A 21,376-nucleotide genomic window follows, 5' to 3' on the forward strand; every position below is an offset into this window, starting at 1 on the left:
ATTAATATATTTATTACAATTTAATATTTATTATTTAATAATTTAAATTAACATTAAATTAAATTATTAACTTAACAATTTATTATTTATTTGATAAAATTAACTTAAAATTTATTATAAATCATTCCATTAACATATTTATACTCATAAATTATAATTAAAAAAAATCAATAAAATCAAAGCTTTTACTTTAAATTATATTTATTTTAGAAAATATATTTAATTTATTTAATAACTTAAATTAAATTATTAAATTACTTTCACTTTTAATTATTAAATTAATTTATAAAAAACCCATTAAATATATTTTAAACATATTTTATTATTAAATTATTTTCACTTTAAATTATTAAATTGATTTATTAAAAAAAACCGTTAAATACATTTCAAATCTGTTTTAATTTAATTTAAACTCAAATTACTTTTTACCAAAACATCCACCACATTTATAACTAAAACCTCCGTGGAGGTGCCATCACAGTCATCCAGATGCATACGTACATATCGCACACAGAGGTTAACCCCCTACCTAACATATATGACCATTAACAAAAAGTGGAAGCTCCACTACCATGGCAGCCACTGCCATTTCTTCAAGCCCAAGTGCCCTTCAGAAGGGGCGCAATGGAAGCAGTCTCTCCAAACGTTTTCACCAAGTCGGAGCAAGCCGGCTCCGGCTCCGGCTCCCCCTCCTCCGCCCTCAGCTCCACCCCCAGCTCCCCCTCTATGTCATCTGAGGCTGCTATCAGTAAGAACTCGCACCCTTCGTAGTTCAGGAAGTCCGGCGGATCAGCCGGGTGGAACCGGCGCTGCCCGAACTGGCCCTGCAGGTGGGCTGGAAACGTTGCTTTGCGCTTGCTCTGAAGCCCTCTGAACTGAGAACTCCCTGGCTGCTCCGGGTTCTTGATTTGTATCAGGAATGAGCCTTCACGCTTAATGTTGAAGGTCTCTTGGGGGTCGCCGCTCTCGCCTTCCGGTGGGAATTCGAGCTTGTATATCAAGTGGGTGTGCATCCTTCTGCCGGGGTTGTGCCTTAATATGCGGTATACGCCTTCTCCCAGCGCTCGGGCGGGCGGCTTGTGCCTGCGCCCTCTTGTTGAAGTGTCGTATTCTTCTGCAGACAGAAGAATGAAGGAAGAAGAAACGAATCACCCAGAAAAAGGCGGAAAGAAAGAGATGTTTATATATATATACCTCCTTGAAGAGAAGCCTTGACGTCTTCAATCTTTGTGGTAACCATCTCCACATAGCCCCAGAAGGGGCGGCCTCTTTGGGTGGGAGGAGGAAGGCTCTTCCGCCCCATAACTATGAACCGCAGCAAGGTTTGATGCTCTATGTTCACTTTCTGCAACAAAAGTCTCTCAACACGATCTTAATAGAAGATTGGGGGAAAAACCAAAAAAAAAAAAAAAGGTCTCAAATGAGGATGGATGTACCTCACTTCCATGCCCACCTTCACTTGCAGCAGAATCAGAAGACTCGGAAGTCTCACCATCTTTCTTCTTTGTCGTCTTCTTCTTCTTTGCACCCTCTTTTCCAGAAGCAGGGTGCTGCTTTTCCTCGACAGGCCTCTCCCCAGACTCTGGCCTCAGCACAATGTAGAGATGCTGCACCTCCTCTGCTCCATGGGCTTCCTCCTTCCCTACTTTTGGCCTGTAAAAGAAGAATATCTCTCCTCTTTCCTACACCACCCACCACCTTGTATCAGACTTTGCAGTACCATAGCTAGACATAATACCATTGAAAATGGAGATGATGGAAGATGGGATTCTGCTTTCTGTTATGTTTACCTGAATCTCCACTGGGGCTTCAGGATCTGCCTTGGACTCTTCACCTTGTCCCATTCGCTTCTGCTTCTACAGAGTACAGACCACAAAGGAGAAGAAGACGAACGTGGTTATGATATGGGCATTTGATTTGAGAGGGAGTGGGAGACGTGGCCGAGGGAGAAGGTTCCGTTCAACGCGTGTCCACTTCTCGCCACGTTGTTGTTCTCTCAGTGCCGCACGTCATGGCCTTCCGGATTCCTCCTCCACTGTCGTTATCCCTTGGATTCTGTGCTCCTCTATCTCAAAACGCAGCGTTTTGTTTTCGTCGTTTTGGCTCCCTGTTTGGTATGCCGAATGGAAAATTTGGAATTGTTTATTCTACTTTTAGATAAAGTGCTTCTTCTAAAAATAATTCTTTTTATCAAATTACTAAAAATAACATCAAAATTATTATCATTATTCATATTTAAATATTAAATTATTTTTCTTAAAATAATTTCTAATGAAAATATTGTAAATAAAAATATTATATGATAAAAACACTTTTATCGAATCAGTTTGAAATATATTCAAAACACTTTGAATAAAAATATTCTCAAACACACTTTTGGTTGTTAGAGTTACTCGTCTAACTACTCTTTTGTGGTTATTAGTATAAGTTTATTTGATAGTTATTTTAAAAAATATTTATATTATAAAATAAAGGTATGATAAAATTTTAAAAATATTTTTAAAATTTTAAAAATTCACTTATAATGCTTTTTATAGAAGCACTTGGTAAGCAATTACTTTAAAAACACTTCAAATAAATATAATATCAAAATTCAAATAAAAATGAGTTAGAGTCGGTTTGAGAGTGTTTTTAGACAACACTTATAACACAAAAAACATTTTAAAAGAAAAATCGAGTGTTTAGGGTCACATCTTCGGGTTTTGCATTACCGAAATGTTGTAGTTATTTGTGGGTTTGGACTCCTTTGTTTCTCACCAACTCATTGAAACGCAGCGTTTTGTTTCTCCCCACTTTTCTCCGTATCTCAAAACGTAGCGTTGGGATATCCTCCGTTCTTCTTCCTCTATACAATTTCCTTCGATCCTTTCCCCAGTAAAACGCAGCATTTTAGTTTAACCGTTTCTTACCCTCTTCTTCCTCAAGACGCGGGATTCAACCACTTTCCAGATTAGGGTTTCTTGCCATTAGCCAAGGAGTTCGAATCTTCATATGATTCCCAGCCTGGTAATCAGTTGTTCTTTGATTCTTCCGTTGTCAGATATATGGATGAATTCAATTTTTGTATGGTTTTTAGATTAACTTCTGCATAAATGCTAGGGTTTTGTTTTTTAACTATTTGCCGTTTCATACTAGGTTGATCTCTTCGTAGTCATGCTTTTCTGATTGTAGATACACTTGTTGAATTCCACTCTTATGTTTGGCGTACACTCTACTGTTTTTGTTGGTTATCATGTTTGGGGTTTGTCTGGATAGGGTTTAACTTCTACGTTTAGCAGTAGCCAGAAGTATAAGTTGAAGTAGTTACTGTTTCTGTGAGATCGAATTTTCCTTTTGGAGACTGTATTTTAAATAAAGACATGAGTTTGACATTTTTGAAAATTTTAGTCAAATAAAAATTTGATTCCCATATAGGGTTTCAGGAAAAGTATGAGTTTTCTTCTTCTCCAAAACATGATAAATCACGTTGAGAAGTGTTCGGGTCATGGCTGAGAGTTCTATTCAAACATTCTTAAAAGCTAGATTTAACAGTCAAACATTGTTTTTAGCGTTTAAGAAGCTCTCCTAAATAGGGTTTTAATGGGAGTAAGGAAAATGTTGGTTCTCGGGAAGTCCCTTTTTAGCTTATGTGGAAAATTATTTATGTTTGGTGATGCTTTCATAATACTTTATTTTTTATTTTTTATTTATAAGTAAAGAAGAGTATTTGTATTAAAAAGAGACGCTAAAATAGCGGCCCATGATGCTTTCATGATACAATTTCAGTTTCATGAAAGTATCATCAAACATTAAAAAGAAAAAAGTGACAATTTCATTGTCACTATTTTAGCTTACAATGCTTATTATTATATAATTTATATGTATATTGATAGAGCAGAATGCGGTTGTAAACAAAGGAAAAACTACACATTTTTATGAAATACATGAAATGATTTTCCCTAGGGTTCAATATCAAACATTTGAGATTAAAATGGTAAAAGTAAGATATGGTCTTACAATTACAAAATCCAAAATTTGACGGGTTCATTCCCCTGTTTAAGCAACCAAAGTTCTGGTTGAATATGAACCTACTGCCTTGTATGTTGATACTACATCCTTTTTTTAAGAAAAATATGGTAATATTTTCTCAATTGGTATTACTGAGGGAATACCAAAATGAGAAAGGAATGGGAAGAAAACTGCGTTATGAATAACAGACATTAAGCTCATTGTGAATTTGACTGTCAAATTGACACTTTTACATTTCAAGTGGATGCACATGGTAGGATGAATGCGAAGCCTCTATTGAAAATGTAGATGAGCGTTGATATTTTCCATGGATGTGAGTTTCATGGGATTGGGTAAAATTCAAGTAGTAGTAGTAATGTGAGGATTCTGGAAATGAAATTGCAATGTGATGTGATGGCTGGGGAAATTGAAGTAAAATGAGAATAGTAAGGGAAAAGAAAACAGAAGTACAATTTTATTTCTTCCAGAAAAACTGTTGGCATATCCATAATCCGCCTGAAATTTTTTGTTTTCTGTTGTTATCTTTTGAGAGGAAATGTTAAAAGAACATGCTTAGATTTATTGCTTCGCTGCATTTTACTATTAATCACAATTACACTAAAAGATTTCCTAAAACTAAAACTATGGAACTCATCTTGTACATGGCTAGGTAGGAAAAATTGTTAACTAAATGGGGCTATCACGAAAACCTTACATATTTGCAGGGGAACTAATTCATGGCATTGGTTTTCTTCAACAGTGTTGCCTCATTCATCGACCTTCCATGGACTCTACTCAATTGGCCTCTAATCAAAGAAAAAAGGAAAAACCTGACAAGTACAAACCATGAAGTTCCATCTGTTTTCTAGATGAGGAAGTGTTTCTTATTGCATTCCTTATTGTCTTCCTGTCATTGATGGTGTGCTTGAGTGGCTCTTAGAGCTGTATCCTGAATGCTCTAGATGAGGGTTGCTAATCACATCCTACAAAAGATCTCTCTGCAATGGGTCAAACCTTAAACAATAATTCAAAACTATTTAGTTTAATATGCACATTTGGTTTGATATTGAGGATTTCTAAGAACCATGATAAGTATTAGGATGGTTGATGAATGTTATGCTGCTACATTTGGTACACATAGAGGGCTAGAATCCCAAAAAAAATACAAAAAAAAAAAAGGAAGGAAAATACTTCCCATCCCATAGACCTATGCCAGCATTTTAAATACTTCCCAAGTTATTGGGCCACACCTTTGTCTAGGAGATCTTCTATATGTGATTCATGGTAGGTTTTACTCATCTATCCCTTGGTATGTCTGCCCTATGTGCCAGGAAGATGTCTGTACCCCCAATAAATAACCAAGGTTTCCGGATTGACTTCTTGCATAAGTAAATAATTCCTGGTAATTATCATATAATTAATGCTTAAGCATTTTGTGATTTGCATCACTACTGCAGTTTTTGAAATTATTCTCTAAGAGGTACTTTTTTTGTAACATTTAAAAACATTAATTTTTTTTTCCCCATAGCATTTGAATGAGTCTACTTTGTTTTCACACTAATGTAGAATATGCTATATCCAGATTTCTAGTTAACCTTTACTTTATTGTTCTGTTATTCTTTTGGTGATTTTGAACAAGATTTAGCCTGAGCTTTTTTGTTGGAACTTCATGGTAGTGTTCTGCTATTCTTTTGGTGATTTAAAATACTATATGATATGAGGTTTTTTGTGGTATTGGTACTTCTAAATGTTAATGCAGAATATGTAAATATTAGGGTCCACAAATGACCGTACTTTGTTTTTCTGCTGTTGTTTTGGTGATTTACATGAATATTTTATGTGAGCCTTTGTATTAAAATGTGTCCTGATGCCACCAGGAAAAATTCATACCTAACCATCTAATATTTCATTTAAACATGCAATTGCTAGGAAGTCTGCATTTTCTAACTAACCTGTGCCATGGAAACTTGGCTGTGAATAGGGGAAGGCCCGGAAGGGTCTGCCATTCTGTCCCACATTGTTTGGTTCATGTTTTCTTCGGCAAGTTCCCTCAATCTGTTAAGCTCTGGCAAGATAACCTTACCCAGATCTGGTCTGTCTTTCCGCCTTAGCTCTGCACATTGAAGTGCCATCTTTGCAAAGCTCAAGGCTTCTTCAACTGGCCAATCAGGCACTGCCGGGTCCAATATCTCCTTGAATGTTCCGTTCTCAATGGCCTGCTCAACTTGGTGAGTCAAGCCCATTGGTGGCTTGGCTGTTATCACTTGTAGAAGCATGATTCCAAAGGAATAGACATCAGATTTTACATCGAGCACTCCTGTATGTTGATACTCAGGATCAATATAGCAGAAGGTTCCAGCTGTTGATGTCATGTGACACCTCATTTCATTTTCAGCGACAGAACGGGGTACAAGCCTTGCCAATCCTACATCGCTAATCTTACTGACATAGTTGTAGTCTAGCAAAATGTTGCCAGGCTTGAGGTCACGGTGCACTAGTGGCTCTGGCTTGGTCTGGTGGAGAAAAAGCAGGCCAGTGGCAATCTCTGCAGAGATTCGAAACCTGAGTTGCCAAGAGAGAGGTGGGGTGTTACCCAGCTGAAATAGACGGTCATCTAAACTTCCTTTAGCCATGCATTCGTAGACCAGACAGCCATACTCTGGGCAGGCTCCGAGGAGGAGTACCATATTAGGATGCCTTATGCAACTCAATATTTCAACCTGCATTAGATTTATAGGAAAAAAATTAAGAAAGTGAACTGAATTCTTTATTGTTAATTTGTTTCTTAGGAGTAAAAGGAAGTCTTCAATATGTATGATAAGGTGGGACAAAAGAGAAGCGCTTCGCAAACTTTGCTAGATGAAGAATCCATCACTGAAGCAATAGATTCAACACCCAGAAATTTTGGAGTTGTTCAGCTACTGCTTGGGTTTGGATGTGGAGATTGTACGAAAGATAAGGTATGAATTCCATATGATATACATATTTTGTTCAATGTGTGGTCTAATTGCTGATCCAGATTTAGGAAATATGTACAATTCACTAGCGTCTGTAACCATATCTGGGAAATGTTAATAGTCTGTTGGTGTGTTCAACTAAGACAATCCAAATGAATGTGAAGCACATGAACTTTATCCCTATAGGCATTAGTCTTATCAGGAACTTATCCATTTGCATTGTCCACTGACCTAGTGACAGCTATGAAGCATTTCGATTTGTTAAAAATGGTGTTTATGCTCAAACTTTGGAACTTAAGGAGAGAGAGAGAATTGAAATTATAGTAGGAATGCTTTAGTAAAGAACCATTATGACCAAGTAACCAGTCAGCTGTCTGGTTGCTATAACTCATGAAACTGTATCCTTTACAAAACCATTTTCTTTTGTCAAGCTTGTTGGAACCAAATGGTTGAACCATAATTTTTTGAACCACTGGGAGGTTCATGGGGTCATCTCATTTTGCATTTATAGTCAATATATCTAAACCCCACCTTTTTGGCTTACTTTTCACCACTCAATTCATCCCTGCATGTTTAGGATTTCCTGGCTAGTTATCCCTACAACTCCACTTCTACATCTTTCCTATGTTCCTCTTTCCTCTTTGGATTTACTTAAGGGTTCGTTCTACAGGTCGGTCAACGGTTTTGTCTTGAAAAGATTGAGCATATAGTATCTAAATCTCAAGCTATAATTTTTTCTAGTGTTTCACTTGCAATTCAGTAGTGTTTAACTTTTATAACCCATTACCTTCTTTAGTTGAATTGTCATATTGAAAAAGGACAATTGTCTTGTAATGTCATGTCTTGTAATGTCATGACTCATGAGTACTCAGTCAAGTTTAATTCATGGCTGCCAGCAATTAGTTTTGTTTGAACCTCACCTCTTTCTGAAACTGTGACCTTCCTTGGGAGGCATCTGGACGCAAAACCTTAACTGCTACCGGTGTATGATCAAGATAACACTTATAGACACGGCCATAACCCCCTTCCCCAATCTTTCGAGATTCAGAAAAAAACTCTGTTGCTTCTTCAATCTCTTCAATCGTGTATTTCCTGTACCTGATATCATTTTGGGCTAGATTGTTAATTACCTTCTTCATGTCCTCTGCCTCTTTGAGCGCTTTCATTTCTGCATTTACTCTCCTTTGTGATTCCAGTTCTGCAAGCCTCTGAGATGCTTCAGCTGCATCTATGGCTGCTCGGCACTTAGCTTTTTCCTTCTCTACAATTGCCATGGCAGCTTCCTCAGCCAATCGTGCCTCTTCTAATCTCCGCTCTTCTTCCATCCTCCAGCGTTGCAGCTCCACTGCCTGTAATAAATAAAATTTCACATTAAATTGGAATCTATCATCTAAATATGCAAAGTTGATGCAACTACTTCTTGGTACCTTCTGTTTTGCTGACAGTGCTTCCTTGCAAGCTGTACTATACATGTCCATTGTTTGCTTCAGCTCTAGCTTCAGCCTTCTCATCTCAGCTTCCACCTCTTCATTTATCTTTTTTATACAGACAAGCCAAAAATCATTAGGCAAGACTATGGATTTTCTAAGAAGATTCTTTTATAAGAAGTTCAGAAAGTGTTCAACTACAATAGTCCAAGTTTTGTCATTTTTCTTTCTGAAAGTTTGAAGTTCATGTATCCATGAAAAGAGACTCAAACCTAGATGCTTAAAGTCATAAAAAGATGCCAAATCGAATATTATGCTGTTTGGTGGACTATTTGTTTAAATCAGTGTTCCAATTTTATGTTTTCACATTTTAAGTTTATGAGTATAAAGATGAAAGCCTGACTGAGCAATGCTGCATGGAGGTAGAAGGCCCATCGGTCGTGAACTTCTTTCCCCAGAGAAGAGTATGTGATAGGCCACGACAAAGGATGGATACTCAAAGAATAGTAAGAAAAAAACTTACAATCACACATGAAACAGAACACAGTGAATTACATCTTTTAGCCTATGTCCATGGGCAAGGATGGTCAAAAGTTTTATTGGAATGGAGATTACACTCTTAAAAGTTTCACAAACCCTAAGCTTGGATACACCCTAAGACTCTCTCTTTTTTGGCTTGAGACTATCTCTCTTATTTTGGTTTATGTCCATGGGCAAATATGGTAAAATAAATTACTATTTTAGAAGGAGATTACAAGCTTAAAACCACAAACAGCAGTCCAGATACATCCCCCTTTTCATGTTCGTTTGTCAAAATCCCTGATAATGAGTTACATATCTGGATTACAAAGGAGACTAGTTCAAAACACCCATCATTCAATGAGGTCAAGTGGCCAAAGATGAACTTTAGGGTTGTAAAACCAAATCAAATAACTTGGTCGTATTCAAGACACAACATAACAAGATGACTAATGTAGTAGAGATACACATCAAATGAAGCTAGGCTTCAGTTGTGTTGCTTGAGACCTTAAACCAACCTTCTGCTAGATTAGATTTTTCAACCCAACTACAACACTGCATAAAAAACTCAAACACTAGCTTTTCCATCTCAAGTTGAAGTTGGGGTGGGATCTGATGGTGACAAGTGGCAGCCACCTTTACAAGTTTATCAAAGGTGCAAAGGAGTGGCCTCCAAGGCCCAAACTTTAATTTGGCACTCTCTAGATGATAATGGGCTTAGTTGGGATCTTATATAATTCAATATGGGTTCAACCTAGAAAGTACTTTTTAGAAATCAAATTATGGGCCTAGTCAATGGTTATAAGTTACCATTTTCAGTCATTATTATTGTCATTTTCCAATAGTCTTTAATATGGTCTAGTAGTCAGTCTAGGTTTTGTTATTTTCAAGTTGCATTATTACTATGTCTCTAGTTCCAAGGAGTTATAAGTCCCTAGAAAAGTTTTATATAGTAGTTGATTAGTGTTTTGAGAGGAATCAATGAATGAATGAATTTCCAGCAGCCACTGTGTTCTTTATGTTATACAAAGAGTACTTGGGTGTGAAGCCTAAAGGTTTCTAGGAGTGATTCCTAGGGTACTTTCAATTATATGCTACTCTTCTTGCATTTTACTTTCAGTACTGCATCAGGATCTCATTCAGCATGCCTAACTATCATCCCTACTTACATGCATGCATTGCATAATTAATATGATATATGCTCAACTTGCATTCCAGAATGATGGTGCTCTAAAAGCTTGATACATATGTTTCCATTTCAAGAAACAATTAGAATATCACCTTAAAAATTTAGGATCAAAATCAAAGCATTTAATGAATTATTACATATGCAAGTGACATGAGCATCCCATTGTTAGTGAATAGTTGGAAACATTACATATGCAAGTATAGAGCATCCAGTTGATGGTGAAAAGTAGGAAATTTAATGCATGTGACTGAATTTTCTTCAACTTCTGAATCATAGCAATATTGTTGGACTTGTATAATTTGGACTAGCTATTGGTTTTTCATATGGTCGCAAATGTTTTCAAAGGAACTGGCCTTAGGTTTTTGTTGTTATTCCTATGAAAAGTTTTGGTGCATATTACAAAAATGAATATATGTCGTTCTAATTTTTTATTTTTATTTTTTATGAATCTAGCTGTATTGTAATATACATAATGGTATGTAAAGCACCTTAATGGATAATAATTTCAAGCCCTCAAAATATGAGCTCATGTATGGATGAGTGTACATGTGGGAGGCTGGTGAGTACTTACCATGCTCGTTGATGAACATGAGGTCCTTCCGCTCTCCTGTGAAATTGATGAGAAATTAAGTGAGTTGGGATCACCAAATGCGGGTCCTATGCGAATTGATCCAAAGCTATGGTCTGAGCTAGATGAGATCCGAGGGGTTGGACCTGAATCCATATACTCATAGACAACATTGGACATGCGGTCGCTACTTGGTCGCTCAGAGCTAATAAATGATATGTCTGTATCTAATTCTAATGGCTCAGAGCCCAGCTTTGCATTTGAAGCTCTTCCTCCTCTTAAAAATGGTGACCTGTTTCCAGTCATGGCAATGGATTTAGTTCCTCTCTCAAAATTACACAGTCCTCAACATTGCAAACATAACCAAAGAAGTTGATAAATTCCACAGGTTTCTGAAATTTCATGATTTCATTTAACCTTCCAACCATCTGATTTTTTTGTTACTTTTTTATTTTTTATTTTATGGATGGACAGTTGACAACCATCAATCTATAATGCTTAGATTTCTTACTTTTATTGGTTAACGTATTGAGACTTACTTGAACGATTCCCTGTCGTCTTGTATGCTATGAGGCTTGCTTGATATCTTTTCCGCTACTGAAACAGAGTTAAAATATTTTTCTTTACAGTATTATCAACCAATGTAAAATAGAAAAACATTATAATTGAGAAAACAAACCTCTTATGCTAATACTATGACTTGATGGTGCTTCAACGGGATTAGCAATAGCATTGTTGTTAACTTTGTTCTGGATATGGCTATGAAGAGGGGAAACGTGAGGGGCTGTACGAGAAGCATTTCTCACAGAAGATATCTTTCCTTTTGAGATGACGTACACGGTGCAGAAATCTGCTGCTCCTTTGGATACACTGCCTGGAACATCTGAGATCTTGAATCTTCTGTGTGGAAAAGAGTAAATAAGCTGAGAGAAATCAGATTAGACTGTAAACATCCATCCAGCGGTAAATATATTCTATAACTAAACATGACCTCTCTCTTTTTCAAACTGACTTCATATTGGATTCTGCTTAGTGCTAATTTTTCTATATAGCCTTTTGAGTTTGAAAAGGAAGGTTCTCATCCTTTCTCTAAAAATAGATGTGACTGTTCAGATTAATGGTTGAATAGGAAGAAGATTGAAGTTTTCTTCCTTGAGTTTTTGTGCTAGTATGCCCATTTTTCTAGTAGTTTTTTCTCTGTGTGAAGACCTATGACTTTTTCCGGCATAGCAATCTTTTTTTATCCAAGTATTATGAGATATCTTCATGAACTCCGGGTTGAATAGCATCCTCAACATCCAAAACTTCAACCTTTGTCAGAACCTTGCTTGTCCAAGTCTTCAACCTCATAGTTGGAATCTATATTGCTTGGACTCAGGTGCAGGTGTGGGCACATATTTAGGTGTCAGATTCTTTTAACTCCAAATTTTTGGATATGGAAAATTGGCCAAAAAGGATTTAAAATTAAGATATGGATACGAGGATACAACACAATAAAAGGGAAAAAAAGAAAAAAGCAATTAGAAATCAATTCTCTTAAATTATTTTTTTTCCTTGTCCTTGATATTCTTACATTTTCTCTTTTTTCAATCTAATAATCTGCTCAGGCAAATAAATAAATGGATAATAAAAAAAAGCAGTCAAAATCAAACAGCTATATGCAAAGCTAGGTAGGAGTATCCAACAAGGATACCCCCACACCTATGTCATATCATGTTGACACTGGTACCCCAGGTGAAATTGGACGGTCCAAGTATCATATGTTAGAATCTCAATTATCTTGAAGTTTGAATTTAGAGTTTGAATCTTGTTCATTTTAAGTTCCGAATATGAATGGTAGATATGGGAATCATTAATACCATTGCTAGAGATAAATTTGACCTTTTTTTGTATTTGTTGTCTTTGATGACTTTATGCATTTATTTCTTGGTATCAACCTTTGGATTTATGTTGTAGGCCAGATCTCGTTCCATTGCAACTTTAAGGCTGCATCATATCTCATTGCAGCTCCTAACCTGAACTGGCATATCTAAAATATGACTAAACTGAGACTTATAGCTCGTGATGTGGGACTAGTTTTATAAAGGTTAAACATGTTAGGAAGCTTGCAGTAGGTGTTGCTAAATGCTAATTGATATGGTGAACTTGATGCAATCTTAAGAACACTGTCATGAACTGAAGCTGAAAGAAGAAAAGAACCATTGTCTTTACATGGAATGGTTAGATAAGCATGCCGGAATTGATTCCTGGTGCACATATTTTTAAGACCAGTTTTATGGTTAATATATTACTTCCTTAGACACATGAGAAAGCATATAGCGTACATTTTGAAACCCCATAAAGATAAGTGCCCAATAAACCTGAATCGCTAGTTAGACCAGAGCTTTGATTCCATGTTGTGTAACCAATTTTCCTAAAAGTTTAAGTTAGTAGGATTTGAGCCTACAGTTATATATCATCCTTTAACAGTATTCATATCTTGGTATTACATGCACTTTTATTCAATCCATTTTACACTGAGATGTGAAATTTAGGATTGAATGATGAGATGGGAACCTACACATGTTAGTGGATGGGTAATTGTTTTATGGGGACAATTCTAACATTGGTTCTTTCATGTAAGCGCTCTTAATAGCGCAAGCAGTTTTAATCATGCTATAATATCTGCTAACATTTGAATTTATCATCTTGTCTGCTTGTGGGTGTGATTATAGTTGAAATGTGAGAAAATTAATTTGCTAATAAGCATAGGTAAACTTAGAAAGACGGTCTAATCACCTGATGAAACTGTACTTTGATGAAGCACCAAGAATCAAGTTATCGACTGCAGCATGATTAGTGAATTCTATTAATGCTCTTGGTATATCCGTATCTTCAAGTAAAATATCTAGACAATGTATCTGACAACAAAAAATTCCACAGGTAAGAAACCAGGAAACGGGAAAAGAAAACTTGATGCAAGAAATGGGAAATGAGAAAATTAAAACTCCTGGTTGATGCTTATATAAAAATGTGGCAAAAATGTATGGACATAGGTGATATGCTGTTTAAGAAAAGTCTCTTGCATGTGTTTGCAAAACATGTAACTTCTAAAATTTCTTCATTTTCTCATTAATATAATCCATGACAGGTGCTCAATGAAGGAAATATTCTATAATCTGAAGAATTGAAAGAGTAGAGCTCCAAAACCTACATCTTTACGTCTACAAAAGCAATGGAAGGTGACAAACAGATCCTTTACATTCTTGTCAAGATTATTTTGTCCCGATACAATTGCACTATCAACATCATGAACAGGTGTATATTCCCCCACTGCACCCACAAAAGAAGGTCATTGGCTACAAATGTGAATCGACAAAATTAGCTGCAGGTGTAAGAACAGATTCAAAATCTTGCTAGACCGATACAAAATTTCTTACTTGTCTATCTTGTAACTTAGGCTTATGCACGTAACTTTTATTCTGTGATTCCTTCTTACTGTTAATGTAGATACCTAAATCAACCTGATCTATTTAATCCTACCATCATTCTCTTATTGGAGTAACCATCTTTTCTTTGTGAGAACTCACAGGATGATGTTCTATACCTCTGTATGCATTAATTTTAATTCCAAACTTTATGGCATTTGTTATTATATCAACTAATGGTTTTTCTGGAACCCCTGGTTTGTTAGCTAATTCATCAGATCTGGATTTCCACATCCTGAAAGCAATTTTGGGTTGGCTTTCACATATCTCAGTAAATTCTTTCAATAATATTGGGTCAGAGAGCACTTTTTGTTTTAAGATTCTACATTCATGTGAAGGAAAGAAATTCATTATTACTCAAGTCTCTCTCTTATTTTTCTTCTCTGTGTGCTTTCTCATCCATTTTGGTTCATTTCCTTTGTGCAAAAGAATCGACTTTGTGTTTATTATAGTCAATTATAGATCCATACAATCCTTTGAACCAGCAGTTCTCTATAAGAAAAATGTGAATGGTGTTTTTTAATATTTCCTCCGTTGTTCTTCTGGGGAATCCGAATTCTCTCCCAATGCATGATACCTTATGTTTAAATATCTTGTTAGCAGCCTAGAGCCGGTTGTCATCCCAATGAGAGACACAAAGACATGCCTGCAAGAAGAGAAACTACTAACCTCTCTGCAAAAACCATGTCCTGGTACAAACCGGTAGGATGACTTGTTCTCAATCTACTTGTTTATTGAGGTTGCATTTCTTGTATTACAGTTAACAAGAATCATCAATGATCGATGACATAGAACTGCTAAAATATAACTTTGAGATAGAGAAAAAGAAGAAATGTACTTGTAGGCGATATTTTTAGGACATGGATGAGAACTACAGTTTGGCCCTTGGTGAGAAGACGCTCAGTAGCCCATCTCAAAGCATGTTGGCTCCCTTTATCCCTGTCTATGGCCACTGCAACTATGCCTCTTCCTCCTTGCTTCTCTATATGTCCCTTTGGATTCCACATTCTCCTTCTTTCTTTGAAAGAAGCCTCCCCTTCTCTTCCCTCTTTTCTTCTTCCTTTTTCTCCAGTAAGAACCAATCCTCTTCTCTAATCTACCCCATAATTAATTCTATCATAATATGGGATGATAAGAGAATAGGAATAATAAGACAAAATGATTTTCCAAGAAAATTTAGGATCATAAATTCTCTCCTGTCATCTCTTTCCTTTTTCACAGATATTTCAGGATATTTTATGCATCTACATGTATTATAATACTCTGTGTCATACCTATTGATGTTTGATTTTTGGTTGATTAAATGTTTTCTTTTTCTTTTTACATAATTATTTAGCATGGAATAATACTATGTTTGATGGTTGAGAAGATTACAGATGTTGAATACTGAGAAATAGGAAGAGAGATTTGAGGGAGAAATTGATGGATGGCTGATCTCAGCCAGTGGTTCAATTACTTAGAAAAGGAAAATGAAAGAAAAATACTACCATCTCCACACAAAGGTACACTAAATTTATCAAAATTCAAGAACTTCCTGTGAGGCTCAAAATCCACCTCTGGCCATGGCCAAAGATTCATTCATTTCTTTCTTCTTATTAATGTTGGTTTTCTTTCTTTCGGCCTTTCCCCGTTGGAGCTCAATTAGGGATGACAATGGGATGGGATTCGGCAGGTCACCCCATCCCAATCCCCGCTCAATTATGTACATCAATTCCCATTCCCATCCAAAGAAGGAAATAAATAAATAAAAAAAAAAAAAAAAAAAATGGAGAAACCTATAAACAGGCCAGGAATGACAACGGGGTGGATTCAGAATGGATTGTCCAATCTTTGACTCGTCGCACTCATATTAATTAATTCTTATCCCCATCTTAATAAATAAATAAATAAATAACCTAAATTGGGTATGGTAGGATGGGTATGACTATTTTCCTATTAATATTATTTAAATTTTTTTATTTAATAATTTTTTTTAATCACATTAAAAATATAATTTATAAATAAATAAAATATTATGCATTTATAACTTATTTTATTGAAAAGTAGGTTTTTTATTATTTTATATATGTTAAAAATGGAAAAAATATAAAAATTTAAGTTATGAGGTTTGTCCTGATTTTTTTTTAATATTTAAATTTATTTCTGAGCCTTTTATTTTAATTTCAAACTCGGATTGGAGATAGTTAAAAAAACCCTTACCTTGTGTCCTATCTTACATTTTTTTTAATTTTTAAAAATAAATATAATGTATAAATAAATATTATAAATGTTATTGGTTTTATAATAAATAAATCCTTTTAATTCTATAATTGTTGAAAAAATAGAAAAATGAAAAAAAAAATAATTATATATAATTTAGGCAAAACGGGATAAAACAGTATCTGAACATAATACGATCTATTTGAAATGAGATGAAATATCAAATACTCTGCATTTAAAATATATTAAGAGACTTTTTGCCAACTATTTAAAAAGATCACTTTTGTTTTTTCCTTTGTCTAGAACAATGTTTGATAAATGTTGTATTAACCAGAGGAATGCCTGAAGATATTAATTTGAGTTAGAAAAATCCAAAATTTTTCTAAATTTCTGTATTTTAAATTCAATGTCAATATTCTCTCCTCCCCCATGTTTGAGAGAAAGAAAGTGAGAAAAGGAAAAAAAAGAAAAAAAAAAGTGAAAAAAAAAATATATAAGCTTAAATTTGTAAAAATTTTCTTACACGTTTCTTCAAATTTATTTATATATCCATTCAATATATTTGATGTTTTCAATATTTTTTTTTGTAATAAATCAAATAATATATTTAGAATTCTTTGTCTTTTTTAATCTCTATATTTTCCATAATTCCATTAGAACATGAAATGAAAATATTGATTCATAGAGTAGATTCACTTATCAAGATTTACTTGACATTGATTGTCAATACTCATAAGGGGTGAATTGAATTAGTTTTACTTTCTCATTTTCCTCGTTGAACCACCATAAAATAATTAATTTAATTTTAAAGTAATTTTGATGGATATAATTTATTGTATGGTAATTCAATATTTCTTTCTAAGATCTTGGTAATTAATAGGGATGATAATGAGGTAAGTTTTTTTTCGGATATTCATATTGTTTTGTTTATAAGTTTGAGATAAATATAAACGAGTTTGATGTTGATTTGAAAATTTCTTTTTAAAACTCAGGATATGTTGAGGGCAAGTTCAAGTTTGGCACCTTAATCCAATTATATAAAATACTAAATAAAAATTATTTTAATTTTGTTTTCAAATTTTTTAACATATATACTTTTTTTTTTGTAAAATAAATTATAGTTTTTTATAATATTTATTAATTTATAAATTATATTTATTTTTAATGCAATTTAAAATTTAAAATGTAAAAAAAAATGAAGAAAAATTAAAATAAAAATAGAAGGTTAAATGTGGGGGGAGCTATGAGAATTTTCTACACCTTCCCCTTATTTATTTATTTATTAATTTTTGGAGACAGAATAGGATTAGGATGAGGGTGACCCGTCTGAAGCCAACCTCTTGTCACCATCATGACAAGTAATTAGGCTCGTAAGGGGCTGGACATGGGCCACCTTGGTTCGTGCTTGGGCTTTTGTGGACAGGGCTAAAAACTTAATTTTCAGCCTAAACTTAGCCCTTGGCCCCAACTTAGATTGAGCTTCGGATTAGGCTTTTGGGCACACCCGACTATGGGTTGAAAAGTACAATTAATTATCTTTACAAATAAAACTCCTATAAGCTACTGCGATTCTACAATGGATGAAGGGAATCAAACTCCAACTCTACAAGTAATGATATTAATTTTTGAACAACGAGCTTGAGATCGGATTAAGCCCGTCTACATAATTAAGAGAAACTCATATATATGAAGTATCAGGAACTTCTTCCTTATCGAACGTGGAATCTCACTTCTTTATATATATATATATATTCTTATATTTGCTTATTAAAAAGGTATTCAATTTAAAAAATACCTCAAAGGTGAAAAAATATTTTTGTAGTTGAAAATGATATATATGCATATGCTACCTAGACTAATTTTGACTAACATGCATAGATGAAAGTAAACCAAGAAAAAGAACCTTGTTTTGCTATCCTTTCTGATTTGAAAAACATCAAACTCTAAACAAAAACCCTTAAACCAACTGATTTATATAAACATAAATCTCAGTGCCTACATTTCAACCCCACCACTTTCCCCTCATTTTCCTTTTTCATTCTATATGGAGATAAAAACCCTAAAGCCATCAACACACCATTTCCATTCATTGGCCTTCATCTTAGTCTTCTTGTTCTTGTTCTTTTTCTTCTTCTTCTTCTTCTTCTTCTTCTTCTTCTTCTTCTTCTTCTTCTTCTTCTTCTTCTTCTTCTTCTTCTTCAATATATAGGGAAGTTATCAATCCATGCCTTTTTCTTTTCTTTTCTTTTTCAGAGTGTAATAGTGCTCATATCTTCAGTCATAGCTATGGACGGAAACTCATCTCCTTCATCATTAGTACCGTCTGTTACTTCTAGCTCTTCAATATGCTTGATGGCCTCCTTCAAGTCCCACCTTCTCTCCACATCCTCCTCACAACATGCCAACCCAATCTTCAGAAGCTTCAGCATTTCACCTTTGCTGTTCTCCGTTCCTCCCATTTCTTTGTCGAACACTTCCATCATCCACTCCTGATTCGCTATGGAGTTAACCCAAGTGATGCCTTCTTCGCTGTTGTTACCTACTGTGAGGTAGTTTGTTGGGAACTTTCCTGTTAGGATTTCTAGGATTAGTATTCCAAGGCCCCACACATCGGTCTTCTTTGTTGTGCGGCTATGTTGCGCGAACTCTGGTGACTTGTAGGCTACCATGAGCTGCCTGGCGTGCTCGGGGTTGATCACTGGAAGTAGGGCGTAGTCTGTCAAAACAGGGTTGAACGATTCATCTAGGAGAACATTGGAGGATTTCAGGTGTCCATGGGCTACAATTAGGCTGGGGAGCTCATTGTAGAGGTAAGCCAAGCCCTTAGCTACTCCCTTGATGATTCTCAAGCGTGTTGGCCAGTTGAGCCCCGGTTGATCTATGGAATGATTGCCTAACAATAAGAAAAAACCAATGTTAGATGACCCAGTTTGAATTAACCTGTTTAGAATTCAAAAGCTCTTTTTTAGGTCTTTTTAAACGAAGGGCTTGGCAACAAAACTACGTATCAACAATAAAACCATTACTAAATTAATATTATCCTTTTAGATTCATGATTTTAACGTCAGTTTTCTAACAAAAAGTAGAAGCAAAAAGCTAACCCTAGCACTAATGAGTATTTAGTACAACCTTCCCAGCAGAATGATCAAGATGTGCAATATTATTGTAGGTGGAGCTTACCATGGAGGTGACTAGCCAAGCTACCATTCTCAACATACTCAGAAACCAAGAGCTTCTCTTCTTTTCTGTAGTAATAAGCCACAAGGGGAAGCAAGTTTGGATGTGCCAACCTCCCTAGCCTTCTCATATGCTCTTGAAACTCCTCTCTCCCCACATTGTTCATTTGCTTGTACCTCTTTGCCACCATGGCTTCACCACTGAGGAGCACAGCCTTGTAAGAAGACCCAAAGTTGCCACTTCCCAACACTTCTGCTGAGGCTCTTAACAAATCCTGCAAATCAAACCTCTCCCTGTCGTCCCTCACAAATGTCAACTTCCCTTGTTCAGCCCTCTTCGAGTGCCCGCTCATCTCAGATGTCCCACATTCAACTAGGGAGCTATGGGCAACTTCCGACATGCTGTGGTTGTCCACTGGTGCAGCACCCCCCAGTTGGACTGTCCGGATGTTGCGGTGGAGGACAAGCAGTAGCAAGCCAATGGTCACTAGGATCAGCGCTATGGCTACCACAATTAAGGCCACTATTACTGCTGATGGCTTCTTGGAGCTGCATGAGTCCAGAGGCTTCCCGCATAGATCTTTGTTGCCCGAAAACGAGCTAGAACTGATCCTGCTCAGGCTAGCTGGGATTGGACCCCCCAACATGTTGTTGGATATGTTCACATTTGCCAAATGCTTTTGTTGGAAGTCTGGGATTTGGCCTTCAAACTTGTTCCCATCAAGCCTGAGGACTAAAAGCCTAGGCAAAGTGGCTAGCGACGAAGGGATTTTCCCCGTAAACTTGTTGTTCGCCAAGTGAACTTTCTTCAGATAGGCCATACCAGAGAAAGCATCATCTGGGATGTCACCAGAAAAATGGTTGTTGGAGAGATAAACCGACTTCAACGCTACTAGTTTCTTGATTTCAGGCAAGGGACCTTCAAAACTATTGTTCATAAAGCTTATAGTCCTCAAATACCTTAAGGAGGACAAAGAATCCAAATCTATAGCACCATTGAGCCCCAAGCCTTCCAGGCGCAGACCCCACACGCTGCCATTCCAACAGCGCACACCGTTCCAACTCTCGGTCTGGTCGGTGGAGCACACACTCCTGGAGGTATTCCAGTCGCCCAGGGCAGTGGCATTGCCTAGAGACACCCGGAACTTCAGGAGAATGTCAGCGTCGGAGACGGCCTCAGAAGAAGTGATCGATACGAGGATTAGTATAAGCGCAATGGGCAATGGCGAAGGGGTTGGCGCGCGCACAAGTAGAGCTGCGTGCGCGCCCATCAGAGATGGAACAACCCAGAAAGAGTTCCAATATGATCAGTTGCAGGCAAATGAAGAAAGCTTAATTAAAGGAATGGAGCGAGGGGGTTGTTTTGCATGGGGTCCTTTCTCTTTTGGAGAGGGAGAGAGAAATGAAGAAGAGGATGATGGGGAGAATGGCAAAGGATAGAATGTTGTAACCATTGATTTACAAAGGAAATCAAGAATAAAGGGAAGTTGGTGAGATTGACCAAGTCTCCTCAATTTCAACACCCCCTAAGTATCTATTTTTTTTGTATTTTAGATAATGAGTTGGTGAGGGAGAGACATCCAAGGCCTGCCTTGAATTGTGTTGATGTTTGTTGTGTTGGTTGCTAGGGTTGTTTATTCTTTGCCCTCTTTTAGATGTATCCATCTTTTCTTGCCTTAAACCCTAACCTCCTTATACTTCATCTATGTCTATTAATTTTAGGTCGTCTGTTGGGTTAGAAACAAAAATAATTATGATTAAACAATCGATTGTATCGATTAAACGCTCTTAAAACCTATTTAAAATATTGTTTATGTTTGAGAAGACAAATGTTAAAGTATTGTAGTAGTACATACCGTTGAGATTTAAGTCGTTGAACAATGGTAC

The 21,376-nt window shown here is 36.0% G+C and overlaps 3 protein-coding genes and 1 long non-coding RNA gene across 6 annotated transcripts; 1 reads left to right on the forward strand and 3 right to left on the reverse strand.

Annotated features, from left to right (window-relative positions):
• Positions 1-422: 422 nt before the first annotated feature.
• On the reverse strand, positions 423-1,897 carry LOC100263288 (uncharacterized). Its single transcript, XM_002269414.4, has 4 exons — positions 1,791-1,897; positions 1,437-1,682; positions 1,195-1,345; positions 423-1,114 (listed from the first exon to the last, which is right to left on the reverse strand). Exons 1-4 carry the CDS (start codon positions 1,842-1,844, stop codon positions 594-596), a joined length of 972 nt encoding a protein of 323 aa, XP_002269450.1. The 5' UTR covers positions 1,845-1,897; the 3' UTR covers positions 423-593.
• A 928-nt stretch (positions 1,898-2,825) lies between these two features.
• Positions 2,826-15,442, forward strand: LOC104880413 (uncharacterized). Of its 3 annotated transcripts, none has more exons than XR_009466629.1 (6): positions 2,826-3,006; positions 4,748-6,568; positions 6,777-6,947; positions 11,415-11,610; positions 13,778-13,868; positions 14,718-15,442. It is a non-coding gene; the product is annotated as an uncharacterized LOC104880413 (long non-coding RNA). The 3 variants fall into 3 exon arrangements; XR_002030943.2 differs by having other exon boundaries at positions 2,866-3,006; positions 5,969-6,568; XR_009466628.1 differs by lacking the exon at positions 11,415-11,610 and having other exon boundaries at positions 2,865-3,006; positions 5,969-6,568.
• LOC100266704 (U-box domain-containing protein 35) lies at positions 4,666-15,121 on the reverse strand. Its single transcript, XM_010656956.3, has 10 exons — positions 14,953-15,121; positions 13,841-13,959; positions 13,426-13,547; positions 11,327-11,547; positions 11,187-11,244; positions 10,651-10,939; positions 8,372-8,479; positions 7,865-8,293; positions 5,940-6,707; positions 4,666-4,970 (listed from the first exon to the last, which is right to left on the reverse strand). Exons 1-10 carry the CDS (start codon positions 15,119-15,121, stop codon positions 4,884-4,886), a joined length of 2,370 nt encoding a protein of 789 aa, XP_010655258.1. The 3' UTR covers positions 4,666-4,883.
• Positions 15,443-18,349: 2,907 nt separating the features above from the next.
• LOC100261499 (pollen receptor-like kinase 4) lies at positions 18,350-20,856 on the reverse strand. Its single transcript, XM_002267890.4, has 2 exons — positions 19,494-20,856; positions 18,350-19,206 (listed from the first exon to the last, which is right to left on the reverse strand). The coding sequence occupies exons 1-2, from the start codon at positions 20,758-20,760 to the stop codon at positions 18,563-18,565; spliced, it is 1,911 nt and encodes a 636-aa protein (XP_002267926.1). The 5' UTR covers positions 20,761-20,856; the 3' UTR covers positions 18,350-18,562.
• Positions 20,857-21,376: the final 520 nt, after the last annotated feature.

This window comes from Vitis vinifera, chromosome 9, assembly GCF_030704535.1.
Source record: "Vitis vinifera cultivar Pinot Noir 40024 chromosome 9, ASM3070453v1".
Taxonomy (NCBI): domain Eukaryota; kingdom Viridiplantae; phylum Streptophyta; class Magnoliopsida; order Vitales; family Vitaceae; genus Vitis; species Vitis vinifera.